The sequence below is a fragment of the Argiope bruennichi genome, chromosome 4 (assembly GCF_947563725.1).
Source record: "Argiope bruennichi chromosome 4, qqArgBrue1.1, whole genome shotgun sequence".
Classification (NCBI taxonomy): Eukaryota; Metazoa; Arthropoda; class Arachnida; order Araneae; family Araneidae; genus Argiope; species Argiope bruennichi.
In genome coordinates this window covers 62,075,442-62,098,331 of record NC_079154.1, presented here as the reverse complement: position 1 = coordinate 62,098,331, position 22,890 = coordinate 62,075,442, and the positions used below count along the sequence as shown (strand labels likewise).

At 29.5% G+C, this 22,890-nt stretch overlaps 3 protein-coding genes across 3 annotated transcripts; all 3 read right to left on the bottom strand.

The window, feature by feature from the left end:
* Positions 1 to 701: 701 nt before the first annotated feature.
* Positions 702 to 3,746, bottom strand: LOC129966310 (cuticle protein 14-like). Its single transcript, XM_056080730.1, has 3 exons — positions 3,735 to 3,746; positions 2,484 to 2,537; positions 702 to 1,163 (listed from the first exon to the last, which is right to left on the bottom strand). The coding sequence occupies exons 1-3, from the start codon at positions 3,744 to 3,746 to the stop codon at positions 702 to 704; spliced, it is 528 nt and encodes a 175-aa protein (XP_055936705.1).
* Positions 3,747 to 9,592: 5,846 nt separating this feature from the next.
* On the bottom strand, positions 9,593 to 10,979 carry LOC129966309 (cuticle protein 16.8-like). The gene is made up of 3 exons (XM_056080729.1): positions 10,974 to 10,979; positions 10,398 to 10,451; positions 9,593 to 9,988 (listed from the first exon to the last, which is right to left on the bottom strand). Exons 1-3 carry the CDS (start codon positions 10,977 to 10,979, stop codon positions 9,593 to 9,595), a joined length of 456 nt encoding a protein of 151 aa, XP_055936704.1.
* A 6,697-nt stretch (positions 10,980 to 17,676) lies between these two features.
* On the bottom strand, positions 17,677 to 20,300 carry LOC129966308 (cuticle protein 14-like). Its single transcript, XM_056080728.1, has 3 exons — positions 20,289 to 20,300; positions 18,557 to 18,610; positions 17,677 to 18,138 (listed from the first exon to the last, which is right to left on the bottom strand). The coding sequence occupies exons 1-3, from the start codon at positions 20,298 to 20,300 to the stop codon at positions 17,677 to 17,679; spliced, it is 528 nt and encodes a 175-aa protein (XP_055936703.1).
* Between the last annotated feature and the right edge of the window lie 2,590 nt (positions 20,301 to 22,890).

Sequence of the window (22,890 nt, the reverse complement as noted above, 5' to 3'; positions counted from 1 at the left end):
AAATAAATAAATTGTCTACATTTGTGAAAAAAATGAAAGAAATGTACCTAAGCTATTACATTTGCGAAATATGTAACTATTCCTTTAAACTTTTTTTTTTTCAAATTAGTCTGTCCTCTGTAATCGATGGAATGAAAAATATTTTAGCTTCAGACCCAAACTTTTAACGTTTATGAGAAACATTGGGAAATAAGTATCACTGATTAATTTGCTATAGATTTCTAAAATTATATTGTTTGCAAAATCATTTCTGTTTCAGGCAGCGAATTTATAACTGAACATTTTAAGATGTATTATTGTTGAAGTAAATATATTTAACTCTGAAATGAGTAAAAACAAATATTTCGCAAATGGTTTCAGATATTTCTTGTTTATACTAGTTTTTATTAAGGAAAAACATTAATAAAGGCAGTAAAATTTTAATCAAAAATCAAAAATAAATGAAATTACTCAATTTAAATATTTAAGCTAAAATTAGAAACTGATAGAGAATACTGAAAATAAAATGGTAGTCCTTTCAAAATAAGTAATATGAATATTCATAACTTTTAAAATTTCAATAAGTTTCCTTTGTCAATTTTTATTCCTGTTTTGCATCAAATTGCTTCGTTGATACCGCTGAACTGTAAAAGAAACGTCTCCAAAATGATACAAACAAATATTTATTCGACAACTAAATGAGAAGCATAACAAATATACATTTAAAATCCGTAACGAGCATATCCTAAACCTGCAAGGCGTCCGTTGCCAAGACCATATCCTCCATAGCCAAGACCACCATATCCGTATCCTAAGCCGGCCTGTCCAAGGCCACCATATCCGTAGCCCAATCCAGCTGCTCCAAGACCTGCATATCCCAATCCTGCACCTCCAACTCCGGCGTATCCGAGACCGGCATATCCTCCATGTCCATAGGGAGCATCAGAAATGATGTGGACGGCTGCTGGGTTCTGGTTGGCGGTTCCGGGTTCGTTGGTCTTGACCTGAGCTCTGAATCCAGCATGGTCAGCTACGTAGTTAACCTGTCGGTGGATTCCCCTGGCATCGGTGAATCCGTAACTTCCCTTCACGTTCTTGCCATCGCCAACTTCTTCACGGTGTTGTTCACCGTGCTTGTCCTTCACGCTGTAGCCGAACTTGAAAGGTTGGGGATGGTGGATGGGCTAAAAGAAATAAAAATATTAGAAGGATTTTTATTTAACCCTTAACTGGGGTAATACGGTATCTCAGGATTGATTTTCTGTCACTCCTATTTTATTTTTAGCTCAATCGAAATGATTGAGCTTATAGCTTCATGTTTCGTGACCTTCACTACACGTACACTTTTTCAACCTTTTTCAGCGGATGCTTTCTTTAAATATTTCAGCTATTTCTTTGCTCGATGTCTGTGAGACCGCGCCTCTCTTTTAATGTTCCATCAGAATACAACTCTTAGAAGATGGCTCTAAAACTTGGTCCTCGATATTCATCCAACCTTCTGATCCTCATTATGAAGCAGAGTTCCAGAGACTTTTAAATGAAGCAGAAAGTGATTTTAGTGATGTGGATAATTAACGTGTAATTTTTTTGATGAAAGAACGCATTCGACTGATTCTGACATACACGTTCAAATAGAATTAGTTTTTCTAGTGATAATGCATATTGAAATTTTTTTAAAAAATATTAATATACGAAGCGAAATATCAACAGAATTTACAGGCTGATTTTTATACTAGTACTTAACCTGTATGTTGAAAATACTCTCGAAAACCGTGCTACGAATGTCCACAAATTTCTGCGTAAAAATGATGCCGATTAAAGAATGGGTAATTTTTCTTATTTTTCATATAAATGTTGAATTTTCCATTTTATTGTTTTCTATATACCTTTGTATACTGGAAAAATAAATATGATTTAAAAAGTGAAAAGTAATATATTTTTTTAAAGAATATTATTTGTTGTAACATGTAATTTAAGAAGAAAACGTATGTTCAAACGCAATTACTTTTTTTAATGATAATATATTTTGCATAATTTCTAAAACATATTTACATATCAAGAAAAATATTTGCAGAATATATTGGTTGATTTTCATATTAATACTTTCATTAGAAATTATAAATTGAATGTGAAGAAAATGCGGTATCGCAGACCGCAGCTCCCCAGTAAAGTCCTAAATTTTCATCTCCCTAATTAAGGGTTAATGTAAAAAATATATTTCCGATTATATATTCTTTTACAATTATAGTAGTATTGTAAGATCCAGCTGAAGAATAGATTTCTACTAAGTATGTATAAATAATTTTCTTTTGCAAGCAGATATTTCTTTTGAATATCATATTCTCACTTGAATTAGAAAATTTGTCATTGAATTTTTTATTAATTTTTGCAAAAGCAAAAGTAAAGATAATGATATAGTCATGATATAACCACATAAAATTTTCTCTTTAGTAATATGGAAGAGCAAGGTACAATGCAGAAGAGTTCATAATTTGGGCACTCACCTCATGATGTAAGCTGGCAAAAGCAGCCACTGCTAAGGCAGCCAAGATGAAAACCTGTTATTAATGAAAAATAAACACTTAGAATTTTTAGAATGCATGTAGAGTAAAATTAATCAGCAAAATCAAAGAACCATTTCCCCTTTTCCAAACCCTTTTCCGATTTTCTTTTGAATGCTCATGCCCTCTAGAGACGCAGTTTTCTCCTGATCTTTTCTTCTAATGACCTTGTAATTGTTTCTTGGGGTCATAATGTGATTTTCCTTCCTCCTCGTATCATCATCAATAATTTAGCAACATTAGGATATTACATTACCTTTCAGATCCGTTATGATGCTTTTCTTTAAACAGTGAAATAAATGCACTTAGTTTTTGTGCCCATGGTGGTCTCTAAGGCAGGCTCCGAGAACATGTACATCCCAGACTTTGCTCTTTCATTACGCTGCTGTATACGTTTCGTTCGAGAAATGTTCTAAAATTTTATTTCACTGTAAGTTCTCTAAGGAGAAAACCGTCTCAGAATCTCCCATCCCCAATCACTATACCGATTTGACCTATTTTTATTTCATTTGAAAAACCTTGAACATTATATTTGTCATCACTGACCACTAGGCCTCATTGTCCAAGAGTTTAAGGTTGGTTTGGTTTGTTTATATTAACGTCCCGTTTGAAGCAACGCTAGGGCTATTTTGGGACGGACCTCGTAATTTTGAACCGCGGTCAGATGACGAGGACGGCACCTGAGCACGCACAACACCACACCAGCGGGAGTCCAAGAGTTTAAAGAAGCACAACAAAATAAATCTTTGACTTCTAGCCACACCCTCGATTTCGTGAGTTAATTTAAATACTTTTCAGATACTGTATATCTTCCAGAATGCTCTCTGTTTAATGCTCAAGGTTAATTTAAAATAATATATTTTATTTTTTGCTAAGATTACGAAAATTTATTTGACATGACTTGATCAAAATTATCTACTAATGTGGTATGCGAACATCAGGCAACTGAATACAGTCAGATCACCTTTAATTAAGCTATTTATTTAAATACAACAAATTAATATAAAAATATATGTTGAGAAAATGCATATAATGCAGTTTAGCTTGAATTGTTTCCACTTCATTTTTAATGAAATTAATATTATAATAAAAACGTATTTTAAAAATAATTGTTTTTAAATTTTTTATAAAAAATTATAATTAAAATTAAATGAAGAAAGATCTATTCTTAAAATCTGATATTTTAAATCTTACCTGAGATATCATTATGAATGTTATTGCCTAGAAAGTAAAAGCAAACTGATACTATGCATGAATTCAGACATATTTATATATCAAGAGCATGCATGGAATGAAGTTTTTTTTAAAAAATAATATCGGAAGGTCAAATTGCTTTCTGCATGACTGAATTGCTATTTTAGAATATAACGAGTTATTGTGATCTGATTATTAGATTAAAATTTTTTCATCGACACTATTTTTCTTATTTACACTAATTTTATTTTTACACAAATACACTGGTACAAAGATATTTATATTAAATGCATTATTACATATTATGAAATGTAATTTTAATCAACCTCTAAATAAAACAAATTGCATCCGTAACAATTTTTTCTTAAGGTTTAAAAAATTTAATTAAAGAGACATTCTTTTTTTTTTTCGTTTTCAGGCATTAGTCTTTTGAAATATTTGAAAATATTGCAAATTGGTATGGGTATCCCTCTAAAACTTTCTCAAATACTCTCTAATAAAAGTATTATCCCTTTTTCCGGCATAAAAATTTGGATAAAGCCATAAATTCTTTGCATGGCATTATCAAATCGTTATCAGCCGATTAATACACAAGTAACCAAAAATCGAATATATATAGATATATCGGATGCTTTCCCCCCCAACTGATTGGATTCAAAGTTTGATATAAAACCAGAATTGTGGTCAAAAGATCTCTTATTAAGTATCATTAATTTGAGACATTCGTTTTAGCATTTTACATATCGCGTTTACCTACAGATCAACAGGCAGAGTCTCCTTACCTCACTCTTTTACTGTCTAATAAAGGACTTGTCCCTCTTTCATCACAAAACCAGAAATTCCTTTCAGGGCATTGGCAAATCACTATCATCCGGTTAATACACAGTATCCGAAACTTGGATATATATTTAGAACTTTTTTTTTCAATTTGATATAAAATTTTAATTGTAATGAAATATATCTTACCAGGTATCATTGATTTAAATCATGCGTTTTTGCTTTGCATGCATCACATTAAAAAATATGCTGAAATACCGACGATATATAGTTCTTTTCTCGTATGATTGTTTTCAAAATTTAATATGGATCTATAATTTAGGTTTATTTTAATGTGCTTTAAATAATTATGGCAGCTATTTTTTTTTGAAATTTCCGTTAAAATTTCAATTAATCAGAAATTAAGCGAATTTTTAAAAGTTTTCTGCCATTGCTTCCAAAAACAGTATTGCACAACAATAAACAAATGGCGTTTTTGAAAATTAAAAACAATTGCCTTTTTAATGATACAAATTTAATAATCGTGCAAATCATTCTTGAATCTTGTCAATTTTTTTTGTAATATTTTTTGAATTAATTAAAAAAAATCAGGTAATTTGTCGTATTTCCAACTGTAAATTACAATCCAATTTCCAAATGTAGATCAAATATTTAATCGCATGATTTTCTTCCATTGCTGAAAGATAAGGATGAAAGATTCTGTTAGATTTGTAAAAGAATAATTACTTGATCAATGAAAAAATAAAGTTAGAATACTGCGAAGTTTTTTAAAAATGAAGTGCGTTTACATTTAGTAGCGCTATGATGTCACTCGGAAGAAATTACATCAGAAAGGTTGATTATTCAATCAAGAGAATATATTTAAGATAATAATACGGCATTAATGCTGACGATTTGGCGGAATCATGGATGTAAAAATACATTTAAACGATTTAATTGAAATTAAATACAAACGTGATTCCAGATGAGCCCGGTAAATATTTATTAATCTTTAATTTCTTCCTGTTACAGAAATTATGATTGAAAAAGGCACATAACTCTTTTTCTTCTTTTTGAATGGATCAATCGTATATCGATGCTATAATTTTATTCTTTTCCTCATAGATTGGTCACGGAGTGATTTTCAAGTGACACAACGAAACTACACATATAGTTGAACAATCTAAAAAAACTGTCTTATTTTCATAGTGACTGCACGCTCGTTTTTTCTTCAAGATGCACATTTGCTTTTAAAATGTAAGTAGCATTGCACTTTTAAATTATGTCACCTGAAAACGAAATGCTTACTTTTTTAAGAAATTTTTCATTTATATTCATGAATGTTTCCCCACCTAACATATTTAAATAAAAACTGCAAGAATTGCAGCCACCAACACTGTCTCTAAATAATTTAATTTGATTCGAAAAAATTATTTTAAGACAACATTTTTACAAGATTGATAGAGTAGTGTTCTACATCACAATATAACTATAATTTTATGTTTCTCAATTAACAGTACATATAAGACACAGTAATTTAAGTAATTACAGCAATTTTAATCCTACTTGATTAAAATTTTTTTTGATTGTTTGCATATGATGAAGGAAGGTTGAAAATCTCGGCAGATTTTGTACTTGGCCTATCTAGGTCATAGGGAATGGAGTATGATAGTGATGGTAGGTTGAAGTTCTCATTTTATTACATCCTTTGTATTTTTGAAAATATATACGCAATTTTAATTGATAGAATAATTACCTCAACGTAATAATAAACATTTGCTTGAAATGAAAATTTCATGTCAGTCCTACAATTTGCAGCCGTGTTTTTTGAAAAAGTTTGAGCTTTTTGGACGAGAGACGACGAAAAAAATACAACTGACGAGAATTTTCAAGAATAACGTAAATCAAACGTAAAAGTTGAGAAAAGATATTGATATTCATTTTTTCATTCCTTAGCTTTTTAGAAATTGTAGTTTTTGAAATAATTTCGATATAATTTCAATATATATAAAATGAGTCAAAACGAAAAATTCAAACGGTTGATTTTCCCTTTTTTATGCTAAAATTTCAGTATTCCTCTATTTATTTATCAGTTTTGTAATATACTTATTGACGCATCTTCTAAAGGTGTCAAAATTCAAAATAAATAATCCATTTGCAGAGAAAACATTAAATAACAAAACAATACTCAACAAATATTAATAATTGCTTATAACATTAAGAACAATTGGTCTGAAATAATTGCCTTCTTTCTTTATGTAAATAATTGCTCTTTTGCTTTATGCAAATAATTCCTTTTTTGCTTTATACAAGATTATTTTTTATGCAAAATAAAGTGCTGTAAATATTAAAAACTTAGAATAGGAAATTTTGATGAACCTCGACATTTCATGCCTCTGACCAAAATACCATTTTTGGACTTATGCCTGTTTGTGAACACAATAATACCAAAACATTTTAATTTAGACGGATTAAATTTAAACACCAAAACGTTTTGAGTTAGATGGGTTATATTTAGTATGTGATTTTCCACCGTCAAATTTGTAGGTTTTTATGAAATTTTGAACAAAATCAAAAATTCAGAGGAAATATGTCTGTCTTATCATTAATAATTTTCGAACAATTAATCAAAAATAATTTTATTTTTAAATTCAAAATATTCTTTTTTTATGAAGCCAAATAAATGAACATACACATTTTATTTTAAATTACTTTCAGAAATTAGTTAAAAACGTTTTCTATCATCATTAATAACAGTTCTTTCTAATGAAATAAATTCAAATATATATTTATCCTTTTAATAATTTTAATTAACATTTTAAAAGCTCAATAATATTGCGAATGGCTGAATTAAAGTGTGAATTAATTTAAAAAAATAACATAGCAAAAAGCACTTTCTGCAAATGTTCAAAATTATTATGGCTCATTTTAATTGAATATAACCAAAAATTTAATAAATTTCCTTATAAAGAATATGCAAGTTTGATTATGCTCAATAAAAGTAAAGATACGACGAAATTTGATTTCATTTAATTCATTAAATGTTTTATAGCCTTTTTATCTTGACTTAATAATACCATTCTAATTTTTTTTCTTTTTAAATGCATACTTTATAAATGATGATACCTTCTTAATGTTTCGTAGTTTCTTAGGCTGAACTAAATAAAATGTGATATGTTTTATTTTTGTTTCAAATAATTAATCAATAATTTATATCTGTAAGCGTTTTCCTTTTTAATAAATTTCTGCAATACTATCTTCAATATTACCAAAAAAAGATTATTTCAAATAGCAGCAAACATAAAATTGTTCATGAGATTTTTTTTCTAATAATAGGAATTTATTTCTTCTAAATTCAGAAGTAGTAATAATTCTAAATGTATGCTGTATTAAAAGCAAGAAGAAATATGAAAATATTGTTACTCTTAAATTTAGAAGTTTGATTTTTTGCAATTAATTATCACTTATCTGTGTTGGAGTCAATTTTTTTAAAGTAGATGCCATTTTTTTTGCTCCTTGTTCTTATCAGATTATTAATTCTAATTTTTATAATTCAAATAATTATTTCTTAAAAATATTCTTTGTTTTTAAACAAATGCTTATTATTTTTGGGAAAGAAATATTTCATGTTTTTTTAGTTATCTTTAATAAATAAGATTTACTTTCGATTATTACAGGCTTAACTTTATCAAGAAGAAAGCTGAAATGTTTTATTTAAAGCTGAATGTTTTTTTTTTGAAGCTGAAAAGCTGAAAGCTTTTTGAAAGTCCTAGTTATAAACACAAAAAGAATATTCGTGCTGATTTCATACCATATTTTTAAATAATTGCTTTAGAGCACTTATTATTATTAAAAATGAGATTGACCTAATTTATGTGAGAAGAAATCCTCAAATAAATTTAAACAATTTTGAATTAAGTACAAATCAAAAGAAACATCAAATTTTATTCTTATCCTGATGTGATAAAAATTATGTTTATAATTATTACTAAAAGAATTGATATTAGATAACTCATTTCGTTTAATTCTAGTGATATGTTTTAGCTTTAAAAGAGCTTCGAATAATATAAGGCAAAATCTTCAGACAAGATGAAGAATTTGGTCTATTATAGTTGCAATTTTAAGTACCTATTTTCTAATGAACATTTCATTAATGGAAAGGCTTAAGATAACTCAATTTAGTTAAATTTAAAATATAACTAAATTTTAAAAAAGTTGATATAAAATAGTATTTCATTCTGAATAAAGATTAAGAAGTTTTGAAGTTCGTAAATCCTTTCTTTTTTGTTAAACTCAGGGAAAGAAAAATCTAATCATTCACTTTAGTCTTAGATTATTTACATTTTAAATTGAAAAAAAAAATATTGAATGCATTTGCGAAAAAAATATTCGAAATGGAGCAAAACGATTATGTTTATGGAATGTACTATTCCTATAAATATTTTTTTTTCTCAAATTAATCCTTCCTCTATAATCGATGGAATTAAACCATTTTTAGCTTTAGCTCAAACATTTTACATTTATAGGCAACACTGGATAACAAGCGTCACTAATTAGTCTGTCAAATATTTCTAAACTTTTATTACTCCCAAAATCATTGCAGCTTTATGCAAAGATAATATAACTAAAAATTTCAAGAAGTATTATTATTCTAATAAATATATTTAACCTTGAAATTAGTTAAAATATTTATTACAGGTTTTTTTAAAAATATTTCTTGTTTATATTATATTTTACCGATAAAAACATAAATATCAGCTGTGAAATTTTAGTCAAAAATCAGGAATAATACATTAACAAATATAGATAAATACTTAAATCAAAATTAGAAACTGATACAGAATACAGAAAATATGATAGCAGGTCTCTCAAAATGAATAGTATGAATATTCACACTTTTAAAGTATAAATAAGTTCGCATTATCTTTTAATACTCCAGTGTTGGGATCAAATTACTTTGTTGATACCATTGTGATGATTTTCAATTGATAGAAGAAGAAACGTCTCCGAAATAAGATAAATAAACATTCCACAACTAGATGAGAAGCATAACAAATTTACATTTAAAATCCGTAACGAGCATATCCTAAACCTACAAGGCGTCAGTTGCCAAGACCATATCCTCCATAGCCAAGGCCACCATATCCTGCAACTCCAGCGTATCCATATCCTAAGCCAGCTGCTCCAAGACCACCGTATCCGTAGCCCAATCCAGCTGCTCCAACTCCGGCGTATCCACCATGTCCGTAGGGTGCATCAGAAATGATGTGAACGGCTGCGGGGTTTTGGTTGGCAGTTCCGGGTTCATTGGTTTTGACTTGAGCTCTGAATCCAGCATGGTCAGCTACATAGTTGACCTGTCGGTGGATTCCTCTGGCATCGGTGAATCCGTAGCTTCCCTTCACGTTCTTTCCGTCGCCGACTTCTTCACGATGTTGTTCACCGTGCTTGTCCTTTACGCTATAGCCGAACTTGAAAGGCTGGGGATGGTAGATAGGCTAAGAGGAAAAAATTATTATTAGGATTTTTATTTAATGTAAAAAAATGTTTTTCCGATTATATATTATTTTACAATTACAAGTAGTATTGCGAGATCTATAGTCAATTGTTTTTGTTTTATTTACTGACTTAGGACAATAAAAGAAGTGGAAAGGAAATATTAACAGTGGGAGAATACACTTCTATTAAGTATGTATATTTTTTTTCGCTAACAGATATATCTTTTGAAGATCATATTTTTACTTGAAATCGAAATACATCATTGAATTTTTATGTATTTTTGATAGAGCAAATGTAAAGATATTGATATATATTGATATATTCATGATATGATCACATAACATTTTCTTTTTAGTAATACGAAGGAATAAGGTACAGGGAAGAAGAGTTCATAGTTTGAGCACTTACCTCATGATATAAGCTGGCAAAAGCAGTCACTGCTAAGGCAGCCAAGATGAAAACCTATTATGAAAGAAAAAAAGAACAGTCAATATGTTAGATTGCATGTCTATAGTTAAATTCACTGGCAAATCCAAATTCCCTAGTCCGAAACTCTTTTCTAATTTCCCTCTAAATGCTCATAACCTTTAGATACACAGATGTCGTCTGATCTTCACCTTCCTTCTCATGACCTTGTAAGTGATACCTGGGGTCATAATTTGATTTTCCGTCCTCTCCACATTCGTCATCAATGGATTAGCAAAATTAAGGTACAGATTATTTTTTAGATCCTTATGATGTTTTGCTTATAAAAGGGAAATAATTACGCTAACTTTTTGTCCCCATGACGCCCTTTAATATTGGCCGCCCTTCATTACTCTATTGTATACACTTCGAGAAATATTTAAAAAAATTTATTTCACTTTAATTTCTCGAGGTAGAAAACCATATCAGAATCTCCCAGCTTCAACCATTACTAATTTGGTAAATTTTTATTTCATTGAAAGCTCTTGATTACTTGATGGGCCATCACTGGCTACTTGCCTCCATTATCTAAGAGGTTTAAGAAGTATAAGAAAATGAAACTTTGATTCCCATCACAATAACGATTTTACCAAGAAATTTCATTATTTTGCAGACACTGTATATCGCCTCTCTGTTTAATGTCCAGGGTTAATTTAAAATAATAAGCTTTTTCGATGAAATAAGATATAATTCATAAAAATTGGTTGACATGACCAGATTAATGCCATTTAATAGTATAGTAAGGGAACAACTGTTCGCCAAGAGCGTGTAGTTTTTGTTCAAATTAAGATATGTTACTGTTATTTTAATTAAATTTTTAAAATTAAATTAAATAAGCTATTCCAAATTTAACTGTTTTTTAAAAAAACTTTAAAATGTAAGTTGAGAAAATGCATGTAATGTAGTTTTTAACTTGTCTTGTTTCTCCGCATTCTTATTGAAATTGGATCATTTCAGGCTTAAAAATCAGAATCTTATAATCCATTTTTCTCTCATTTTCTGATTTGACACAATTTGAGGCTTTATACACTTGCGAATTAAGAATGATATTACGCTATTTTTATATTTTCAGGGATTATTTGTCATACTGATATATGTAGATAAATATTAAAAATTTTCTATACTTTACATTTGTAAATTATAATAAAATAGATTTAAGGATTATATAATATTTATTATGATGAATTACAGATTATTGATTAAAATATAAACAATAATTGAAATAAGAAATATGACCTTTGGTATTCTAATAAAAATGTATTTTAAAAACTAATTTCTTTAAAAAAAATTATATTTATAAGAGAAATAATTGCAATTAAAATTAAATGAAGAAAGATCATTTTAATAACTGGATATTCTAAATCTTAACTGAGATATCATTGTGATGTTTATTTGCCAAGAAAGTGAAAGCAAACTGATACTATGCATGCTTTCCAGCGTATTTATATATCAAGAGCATGCATGGAATGAAACATTTTTTTTAATAATATTGAAAGGTCAAATTGTTTTCTGCATGATTGAATTGCTATTTTAGAACATTTAAAAATATAACGAGTTATTGTGATCCAATTATTAGATTAACATTTCTTCATCGAAATTTTTTCTTAGTTACACTAATTCATTGATACAGATATATATTTATTAAGGGCATTATCACATATTATGGAATGCAATTTTAATCAACCTGGAAACAATTTAAATTGTATTCGTAACAATTTTATCTTAAAATTTAAAAGAAATTGAACTAAAGGAATTTTTTACTCTTTTGAAATATTTAAAAATATTATAAACTAGTATAAGTATCCATCTAAACTTTTCTCGCATTTTCTTTAATAAAAGCATTATCCCTTATTTCCCGGGAAAAAAATAAATTGTGGACTATGGATACAGCACTAAAACTCTTGCATGGCATTGTCGAATGGCTATCATCCGGTTAATACACAAGTAGCCAGAAATCTTATATTTATTTTGGATATATTTTCCCCAATCGATTAGATTTAAAATTTGATATAAAGATACAATTATTAAGATCTCTTATCAAATATCATTAATTTGAGTTATTTGTTTTTGCATTACAGGTATCGTGTTTACATGTATATGAAAATACTGACCGACAGACAGTCCATTTCTTGTAAGATTATTTTCAAAACCTAAAATGGAAATATAATTTATATCTAATTTAGATTTAGATTTAAATAATTATTGCAGCAATTTTGTGAAATTTTAGATAAAATTATATAAAATGATTACAATTAATTAGATATAAAGCGATTTTTTTTTTGCTATTACTTTCGAAAAAGTATTGCAAAATAATAAATAAATATCGCTTTTACAAATTCGAAAAAATTTTTTTATTTTAATGATGTAGATTTAATAATCGTGCAAATTTGTAAATTTTTTAAATATTTTTTTGGCTTAATTTCCAAAATTCTGGAAATTTAATGCATTTCCAACTGTAGATTACGCTATTGTATTGAAATTAGAGCCGTTTTAATTCTTTCATCAAATATTTAATAGTGTTATTTTCTTCCATTGCTGAAGATAAAAGATTCTGTTAGATTTGTAGATGATTATTTACAAGATCAATGAAAAACTAATGTTAGTATACTGAGAATTATTTTTTAAAAAATGAGTAGCACGTTTACATTTTTAACTGAACTGTGATGTCACGGGACTGGTCTACGTTAGAAAGGTTATTAAAGGAATGATTATTCAATGAAGAGAATATATGTAAGATAATAATATGACTTTAAGTTTGAGGATTTGGTGGAATCATGGACGTGAAAATGCATTTGAACGATTGAATTGACATTAAATATAATCACGAACCCCGGTGAGCACGGTAAGTATTTACTAATCCAGCGATTCTCAACCTGTTGGGCGCGAGAGCACTAGAGGGGGAACGCGAGAATATCCAAAAGAAAATATTATTTAAAAAAATGATTAACTGACTGAAAGGAAAGTACACATACACATAGAAAACAAAATACATTTCGACATATTTAATAACTTATTAAAATAAAATAACTTACTTAATCAAAACATACTAAATTAAAAAGAAATTTAATAATTATTAGTGACTTCCTTGGACCTGTCTTGCAAAGCAGAGTTTTTCGAAGGATGGCTTAATATTAGAAATTGCCATCCTCAGTTCTGTTTCTATATCAGAACTATAGATATCAGATCTATATCAGAACTATAGATTTCAGATCTATAGGTTTCAGATCTATATTTTGTCTCCAAAAAAGCTACAGCAGAAAATCCAATTTCATAAAGGTAGGATGTTGAAAATGGTAATAGAATGCGAAATGCCCTTGGTTTTAGGGCAGAAATATCATCCTCTACTTCTGCCCAAAATTCAAATAATGATGATTTATTACTAAATTTTTTTTTAGTTTCGCCACTTGTCGTGAAGTCTATGAATTTTTTTTCCTTGTAAATTGAGAGTCCTTCGGGAGTCTTATGAAATGGCTTCCTAATCCACTCGTAACTTGCTTATCAGTTTGTCGTCAGCAAGAAAATACTTTTTAAGATTCTTTGCCAGCATGGCTAAATGATTTTCAATGGTTACAAAAACAACATTATCATGTTCTTCTTCAGCCTTGTAAATTTTAATACAATCACTCACATTTGCAAACACTGTTAAGTTTTTCTTTGCTTTAAATTTCTGCTTCACAATTCCAATTTTCTACAAAAAGCATTAATTTTATCAGTCGTATCCAACATAAGTGTATTTTCTCCTTGGAGTTGAAGATTCATTTAATTTCTCGAATATGTCGACCAAGTTGCCGAATTTCATCACAAATAAACCATTGCGAAAATTCTCGACCTCTGTTCGCTTTCTTCTTCTAGGAAAATGGGGATTTCTTCTCGTAATTCATAAACACGTCGCAAAAATTTCCCACACGATTTCTTGCCTCGCAATAAAATAGTAACGCTGAATGTACTGAACTCATGTCTTTACAAAGAGCGGAAACGATTCTCGATTTCAGGGGTCTCATTTTTATATAATTTACTACGGTTACAACCGTAGTTAACACAGTATTGAGACCAGGACTCATTTCTTTCGAAGCCAAAACTTCTCTGTGGATCATGCAATGTGTCCAGACGCACAGAGGCGATTTTGGTTTTGCAAGTGCTTGTATATCTTGTAATCTTCCGGACATTGAACGAGCACAAGCGGTGCATATTCCGACGCAATTTGTCCATTCTATGTTTGCCTCGTTCATAAAATCATTTAAAATAGTAAATAATGCGAGCGCTGTTAATTTGAGTTCTATTGGTTTGCAGAAAAGTAGTTCTACTACTGATATATTATCACAAAATCGAACATAGTTAATTAAATGAGCATCTTTATTACTATCTGTTGCTTCATCAAGCTGTATTGGAAACAATTTGTCACGTAACTTCGAGACAAGCTGACATATATCACCAATTCGACGAGCAACAGTATTATTTGAAAGATGTATGGACTGCAATTGTTTTGAAAAATTATCTCCAAACATAATTTCTACAATCTCAATTGCTGCTGGCAAAATAAACTCTTCACCAATGGTGTGAGGATTTTACATCTGGCTATTTTATATGAAACTTTGTAAGATGCAATTAAAACTTTTTTTATTTACAGACAAAGTTTCTTTAAAAAATGATTTTTGCTTTTTATATGATTTTAATTTTATTTTGAAGAATTCTCTGGGTTTGTTGACGCACTCACTATGAAGCATTTCCAAATCTCGTTTAAATTTATTAGGTTTCATGCTGTCTGTGGCCAACATTTTTGAACAAATGATACACGGAGGCCTCTCTTCTTCATTTACTTCAGTACTGGTAAACCCAAAATTTAAGTATTCTTGAGAATATTTTCTTGATTTTATTTTCGGAACCAAGTTCGTCTGTGTACTTGTTGAGGCTTGACTATCGTCTAATGCGTGCTTACTTCCGCTTAAAAATTAATCCATGAGTCTGCATAAATCTGCGGCCGTGAATATTTAATACGTTGAATTGCAATTAACACGAAAACATATATAACATACACATTCACGATAGATTCTATAGCAATAGAAGGATCGACTCGAATGAGACTAGCTGGAATTGGAATTTGCGTTATCGAACATTTTCCTTCTTCATATGAGAAAAAAATTTGCTCTACGCATGCTCGAGACGGCATCGGTCGTGTGGATTCCCTTCCACAAATATTACTTATTTTTTTCTCTTTTGTTTAGTCATGCTTTTGTTTTATTTCTTTTATTATTCGAAAAAATGTATTCCCAATTTCTAAATTTAGCTCACCCCGTCTAAGTTAATTTTTATTAACGAATTTTTCTACTTTCATATTCTTTTAACTTTATCTCCTTGTTTGGCTTTCATTTCAAATATAATATTTAAATTTTCCCCGCTTTCATTCGCTTCATCTATTCACCGCCCGCTTCGCAAAATGCCAGATGTGGTTTCTCGCCAACTTTGGCTTGCTTTTACTCTTGTTTTGGCAGTTAGTTAAAAATAATTTAAAAACAGAATCCAGAATACTCAATATACATTATTGTTGTATACACTTTATTGTAATCGGGGTGCGCGATGAAAATTATGATTGAAAACTGGGTCTCGAATACTGAAAGGTTGAGAAACGCTGTACTAATCATATATGAATTTACAAAGTTCTTCCTGTTACAGAAAATATGATGGAAAATGGTATATAACTCCTTTTCGGCTTTTTGAATGGGCCAATCACATATTCATTATATAATGTTATTTCGTTTCCTGACAGACTGAACAGGGAGTGAATTCACGAGACGCAACACAAATACACATATCGTAGAGCAATCTAATGAAAACTGACGTCATAATGGATTGACTTCATAATGACGGCATGTTCGTTTTTTTCTTCAAGATGCACAGTTGCTTCTAAAATTTAAGTAGCATTGCACTTTTAAATTATGTCACATGAAGACAAAATGTCTTCATTTTATGAAGTTTTTCATTTTATATTCATAAATATTTTCCCATCTAACACATATGAATAAAAATTGTAAGAACCGCAGTTATCAATACTGTTTATAAATAATTTAATTTGATTTGAAAAAATTATTTTAAGACAACTTTTTTACAAGATTGATAGTTATATTGCTCTATAGCACAATATAACTATAATTTTGTGACTCAACGAACAGTACATATAAGACACAGTAATTTTAGAAATTACAGAAATTTTGTTCATATTTGATTTTAATTCTGTTTGATTGTGTGGATATGATGCTGAAAGGGTGAAAATCTCGCTCGATTTTGTACTTGGTCTATATAGATCATAAGGAATGGTGTATGATAGTGATCGTAGGTTGAACTTCTTATTTCAACACATCTTTTGTATTTTTGAAAATAGATAATTTTAATTGATAGAATATTTGCCTCAACGTAAAAATTAACATTTGCTATTAAACGAAATTTGAAACTTAAAAATTAAAATTTGCCTCAAACGAAAATTTTATTTCAGCCTTACAACTGCACACATGATTTTTGAAAAAGTTTGTGATTTGTGGACGAAATACATGAAAGAAAATACGACTGATGGGATTTTTCAACAATAGCGTAAATGTAGTTGCGAAAAGAGCTTGATATTTCTTTTTTTCAGTACAAATGCTCAAAATTATTGTTGTTCATGTTTATTTTAACTTAATATAACCAAAAATTTGTGAAATCTCTTTATACAGAATTTTCAAGTTCAATTATTTTTAATGAAAGTCAATATAAGACGAATTTTGAGTGTATTTAATTTACTAAAATTTTTATTGCCTTTTTATTCTTTACTTAATACTGCATTTTTTTTTCATTTTAAAGGCATACTCTATAAATAATGTTTTTTAAATATCTCGTATTTCAGTGGTTTGAGTTACATAAAATGTCATGTGTTTTAATTCTGTTTCAAATAATTAATCAATTATTTGTTTTGATAACCTTTTTCATTTTTAATACATTTCTGTAATTATGTCTTACCAAAATAGATTATTTCAAATAACAGTCAGCAGAAAAATGTACATGAGGTTCCCTTTAAGTAATATGATTTTGTTTTTTCTGAATTCAGAAGTAATAATGATTCTGAACAAATGTATCATGCATTACAGACAAGAAAAAAAAATGAAAACTTGCTAAATTGATAAAGAAATGTCTCCAAAATGATGAAAGCAAATATTTATTCGACAACTAGATGAGAAGCATAACAAATATACATTTAAAATCCGTAACGAGCATATCCTAAACCTGCAAGGCGTCCGTTGCCAAGACCATATCCTCCATAGCCAAGACCACCATATCCATATCCTAAGCCAGCCTGTCCAAGGCCACCATATCCGTAGCCCAATCCAGCTGCTCCAAGACCGGCATATCCATATCCTGCACCTCCAACTCCGGCGTATCCGAGACCGGCATATCCACCGTGTCCGTAGGGAGCATCGGAGATGATGTGAACGGCTGCTGGATTCTGGTTGGTGGTTCCTGGTTCGTTGGTCTTGACCTCAGCTCTGAAACCTCCGTGGTCAGCAACGTAGTTGACCTGTCGCTTGATTCCTCTGGCATCGGTGAATCCGTAGCTTCCCTTCACGTTCTTGCCGTCGCCGACTTCTTCACGATGCTGTTCACCGTGCTTGTCCTTCACGCTGTAGCCGAACTTGAAAGGTTGAAAATGATGGATAGGCTAAAAAGAAAACAAAAACAATAAGGATTTTTATTTAAAGTAAAACAAATGGACTTCCGTTTATATGTGCTTACACAGTTACAGCAATATTGTGAGATCTTTAGTAAGTTCTTTTAGTTTTATTTACCGACTTAAGGCAATCGATAGAGTGTTATTTCATGAAAGGAAATATTAACAGTTGAAGAGTTTATTTCTAATAAGCGTATAGAAATAATTTTTCTTAGTGAGTTGGTATTTCTTTTGTATTTATATTTTTACCTGAAATATAAATTTTGCCATGGGACTTTTATTAAATCTTGCAAGAGAATTGTAAAGATATTGTCATAAATTGTATTCATGATATAACAGCTTAATATTTTTTTTAATAATACGAAAGAGCAAGACACAGAACAGTAGAATTCAAAGTTTGAGCACTTACCTCATGATGTAAGCTGGCAAAAGCAGCAACTGTTAAGGCAGCCAAGATAAAAGCCTGTTATGAATGAAAAAAAATTTTTTTTTAAAAAGAAGAAACAAAATGTTTAGAGTACATATAAAGTTAAAATAATGGCAAAGTCAGTGAACCAATTCTGCAAGCCCAAACACTCTTCTGATTTCCTTCTGAATGCTCATAACCTCCAGATTGTCACGAACATCTAAAAGATCTGAGCAATTGACGTCTAATATTTACCATCCTTTTAAGGACCTAATAAATGGTTCCTGCGGTCATAATGTGATTTTCCTTCCTTACCGTATTCTTCATCAATGTTTAGCAAAATTGGGATATTAAATTATTTTTTAAGCTTTTCATGATACTACTAATTAAACATTGAAATAAATGAATTAAAACTTTGACCTCGTGATTGGCTGTAAAACGGTCGTCTTTGTCCCTCTCATTAAGCATCTGTATACACTGAGAGAAATATTTTAACTTTTTTATTTAACTATAAGTTCTCTAAGGAGAAAATGGCATCCGAACCAGCCTTGCCGCAGTCATTACACCAATTTGACCAATTTTTGTTTCATCTGAAGCTTCTTGAATGTTAGATACTGAATGTAGATGAACTTGAATTTACATACATTTTTGGCCACCTGTCCTACACTGTCCAACAGTTTTAAGAAATGTAAGAAAATAAATCTATGATTCCTTGTCAAAACACCGACTTCGTAAATTAATTTTATTACTTATTCAGATATTATATTGCATTTGGAAGGCTCTCTGTTTAATGCTCAAGTTTAATTTAAAACAATAAATTTTGTATGAGATAAGAAGTATTTTATGAAAATTGGTTGACATAACAAGATTAATGCCATCTATTAACAGAGTGAGCGAACAACTGGTAGATGAATGCAGACACATTTTGTTTAATCAAGCGACTTTATTTAAATATTACTAATTAATATTAACATTTATTTTGCACAAATGCATATAATGTAATTTAACTTGACTCGTTTCTCATCATTCAAAGAAATTTTTTTTTATATGAATGTAAAAAGTTGAATTTTGTAACAAATTTTTCTATCATTTTCTATATGCGGGAATTTTAAGCTTTCGACAATTTTAATTTAGCATTGACATTACATTATTTTATATTTTCAGGACTTATTTTACACATTGGCAGAGTCGTCGTGGTCTGGTGGTAAAATCTTGACTTCAGAACCGGAGGGTTTCAAGTTCGAAGCCCGATTCCACCGAAGAAACCGTCGTATAAGCGGGCCTGGTGCACCCTAAATACGTTGGGGCCAAACGACCTTCCGCTGGCGTGATGCCAAAGCCAGGAGAAGGATTGCCAGTTCAGGTGTCGTTCTCGTCATCTGACCGCGGCCCAGAATTACAAGGTCCGTCCCAAAATAACTCTAGCTTTGCTTTAAAACGGGACGTTAATATAGTTAAGCTAAACTAGATTTTCATATCGACATATAAAATTTAATAAAAGTTTTCATTATACTATTGTTTGAAAAAAATATTTAATGATTGATTCTAAATTATTTATTATGATGAATTATATATTAAGGATTAAAATAGAAAAAATAATTATAATAAAAAATATGTAATTTGATTTGGTAATGAAGATATATTTTAAAAATAACTCTTTCTAAAACAAAAAAACTGTAATTAAAATTAAATAAAGAAATATCTTTTTCCTAGAATTTGATATTCAAACTCTTACCTGAGATATCATTGTGATGTTTATTTGCAAGAAAAGTAAAAGCAAATTGATATTATGTATGATCTCAGGCGTATTTATATATCAAGAGCATGAACGGAATGAAGCTTTATTTTAATAATATAAAAGGTCAAATTGTTTTCTGCATGATTGAATTGCTATTTTAGAACATTTTAAAATATAACGAGTTATCATGATCTAATTGTAAGATTAAAAATTTTTTTGTCGAGTTCTTTTTATCAGTTACTTAATGCATTTACTCATAAATATTTTGATTAAGGTCAATATCGTATATTGTGTAATGCAATTTTAATCAACTTGAACAAAATAAATTGCTTTTATTAATTCTTCTAATTGGAAAACTGAATATAGGAAAGATTTTTTTTGTTCTGTTATTCTTTTAGATATATTTGAAAATATTATAAACTGGTGGCAGTGTTTGCTTAAACCTTTCTTGGATTTTTTGGAATACGCTCACACACTTTAAAGAAAGGTGTTATACTTCCGCATAAAAACTGTGGACCATAAATTCTTTGAATGGCAATGGCGAATCGATAGCATCGGGTTAATACACAAGTACCCGAAACTCGATTTCGTATTTAGGATTTTTTTCAACTTAATGTAAAATTACAATTGTGATCAAAAGAACTCTTACCAGGTATCATTGATTTGAATCTTTCGTTTTTGCGTTACATGCATCACATTTACGTGTATGCGAAAATATAGACAGACATAGAAACTATTTCGTGCAAGATTGCTTTCAAAATCTGCCTTGGATGTATAATTTAGATCAAATTTATCGTGTTTTAAATAATTACTGCAGCAATTTTGTCATATTTTTAGTTAAAATTTCATTTAATTAGAAATTAAGAAATTTTCGCTTTTTTTCCTGCTATAATTTTAGAAAATATTATTGCACAACAATAAATATTTGGCGTTTTTACAAATTAAAAAAATTTTCCTTGTAATGACACAAATTTTACTGAATTTTAGAAATTTTTTTAAGAATATTTTTTTGGCTTAGTTTCAGAAATTTAGGAAATTGGCCACATTTTCAACAATAGATTATATTCTTGTCCTGAAATTCAAGCCATTTTCATTCCTTCATCAAATATTTTACCACGTGACTTTCTTACTTTGCTGAAACCTAGAGATGAAATATTCTATTGAGGATTTATGTAATTTTATAGGTGAATAAAAATAATGAAATCACAATCCCGCGGAATTTAAAAGAAAGATGAACCGCACGTTTATGTTTTTAGTAGCGATGTGATGGCATAGAACTGGTCTTCACCAGATGATGAACATGATATATGATATATTCACAATGAACATGATATATGTAAGATAATCTAAATAACGATTTTAATACTGACAGTTTGGCGCAATCATGGACTTGAAAATATATATATATAAATAAAATTAAATATATCTAATAATCACTGTGAGCCCAGCTAATATTTAATAATTATATATGGATTCTCAAAGTTCTTCTTATTTATTAGATAAATGGTGTTCAAAAATGACACATTCGCTTTTTTGTTACTTTTTGAATTGATCAATGGCATATAGATATCTTATTCTTTTCATCAAAGAGCGATCATGGTGCGTATTCATGCTGTGCAACACAATACATATCTTAGAACAATCCAACGAAAACTGCTTTGTGTTTCAAAGTGACAGTCTGCGCTTTTTTCTTTAAGATGCTCAGTAGCTTCTAAGATGAAAGTTGCGTGGAACTTTTAAATTATGTCACGTGATGACGAAATGCTCCCATTTTACGAAATTTTTCATTTTATATTCATAAATGATTTCGCGTCTATCACATTTGGGCAAAAATTGCCAGAACCGACACCACCAATTCTGTCTATAAATAATTTGCCTTGAGTTGGAAAAAAGTTGTTTTAAAGCAATATTTTTATGAGCTCGACAGACGACAGTTTCTCGTATATCAAGACAATTATTTCCTAATTTTATGTGACTCGGCCAAAAGCATATACATGGACATAATAATTACAGTAATTTTGTAACAACTGTACCTACAACTGTACCCATGATTTTTAAAAGAGTTTGAACTTTGTGGATGATAGACATGGAAGAAGATACAATTGATGAGAATTTTGAAGCATAGACTATATGTAGTTGAGAAAAGAAATTGATATTCATTTTTTTTATCCCTTAGTTTTTAAGAAAATGCAGTTGTTGAAACAATTTCAAGATATGTAAAATGAGTAAAAATGAGAACTTTATTATTGCTTCAGAAGACCAAATCTTCCATGGATTTTCTTTTTTATATGCTAAAATTTAGTATTCTTCTATTTATTTATATTTTCTCCCAGTTTAGTATTACATTGCTTGTAACGTTAAGAATAATTATGGTTGGAAGTAATTGCTTTTTTACGTTATACAAATAATTGCTTTTTTACTTTATGCAAAGTTACTTTTACAATGCAAAAGTAAATACTGTAAGCATTAAAAAATTTGAACTTGATGTTTTGACGAACTTCCATGTTTTAGATATCTCTGGATCCGAAATGCACAATTTTGGAATTACGTCTGTCTGTCTGTGATCACGATGACACCGAAGAATTTTGAATTAGGCGGA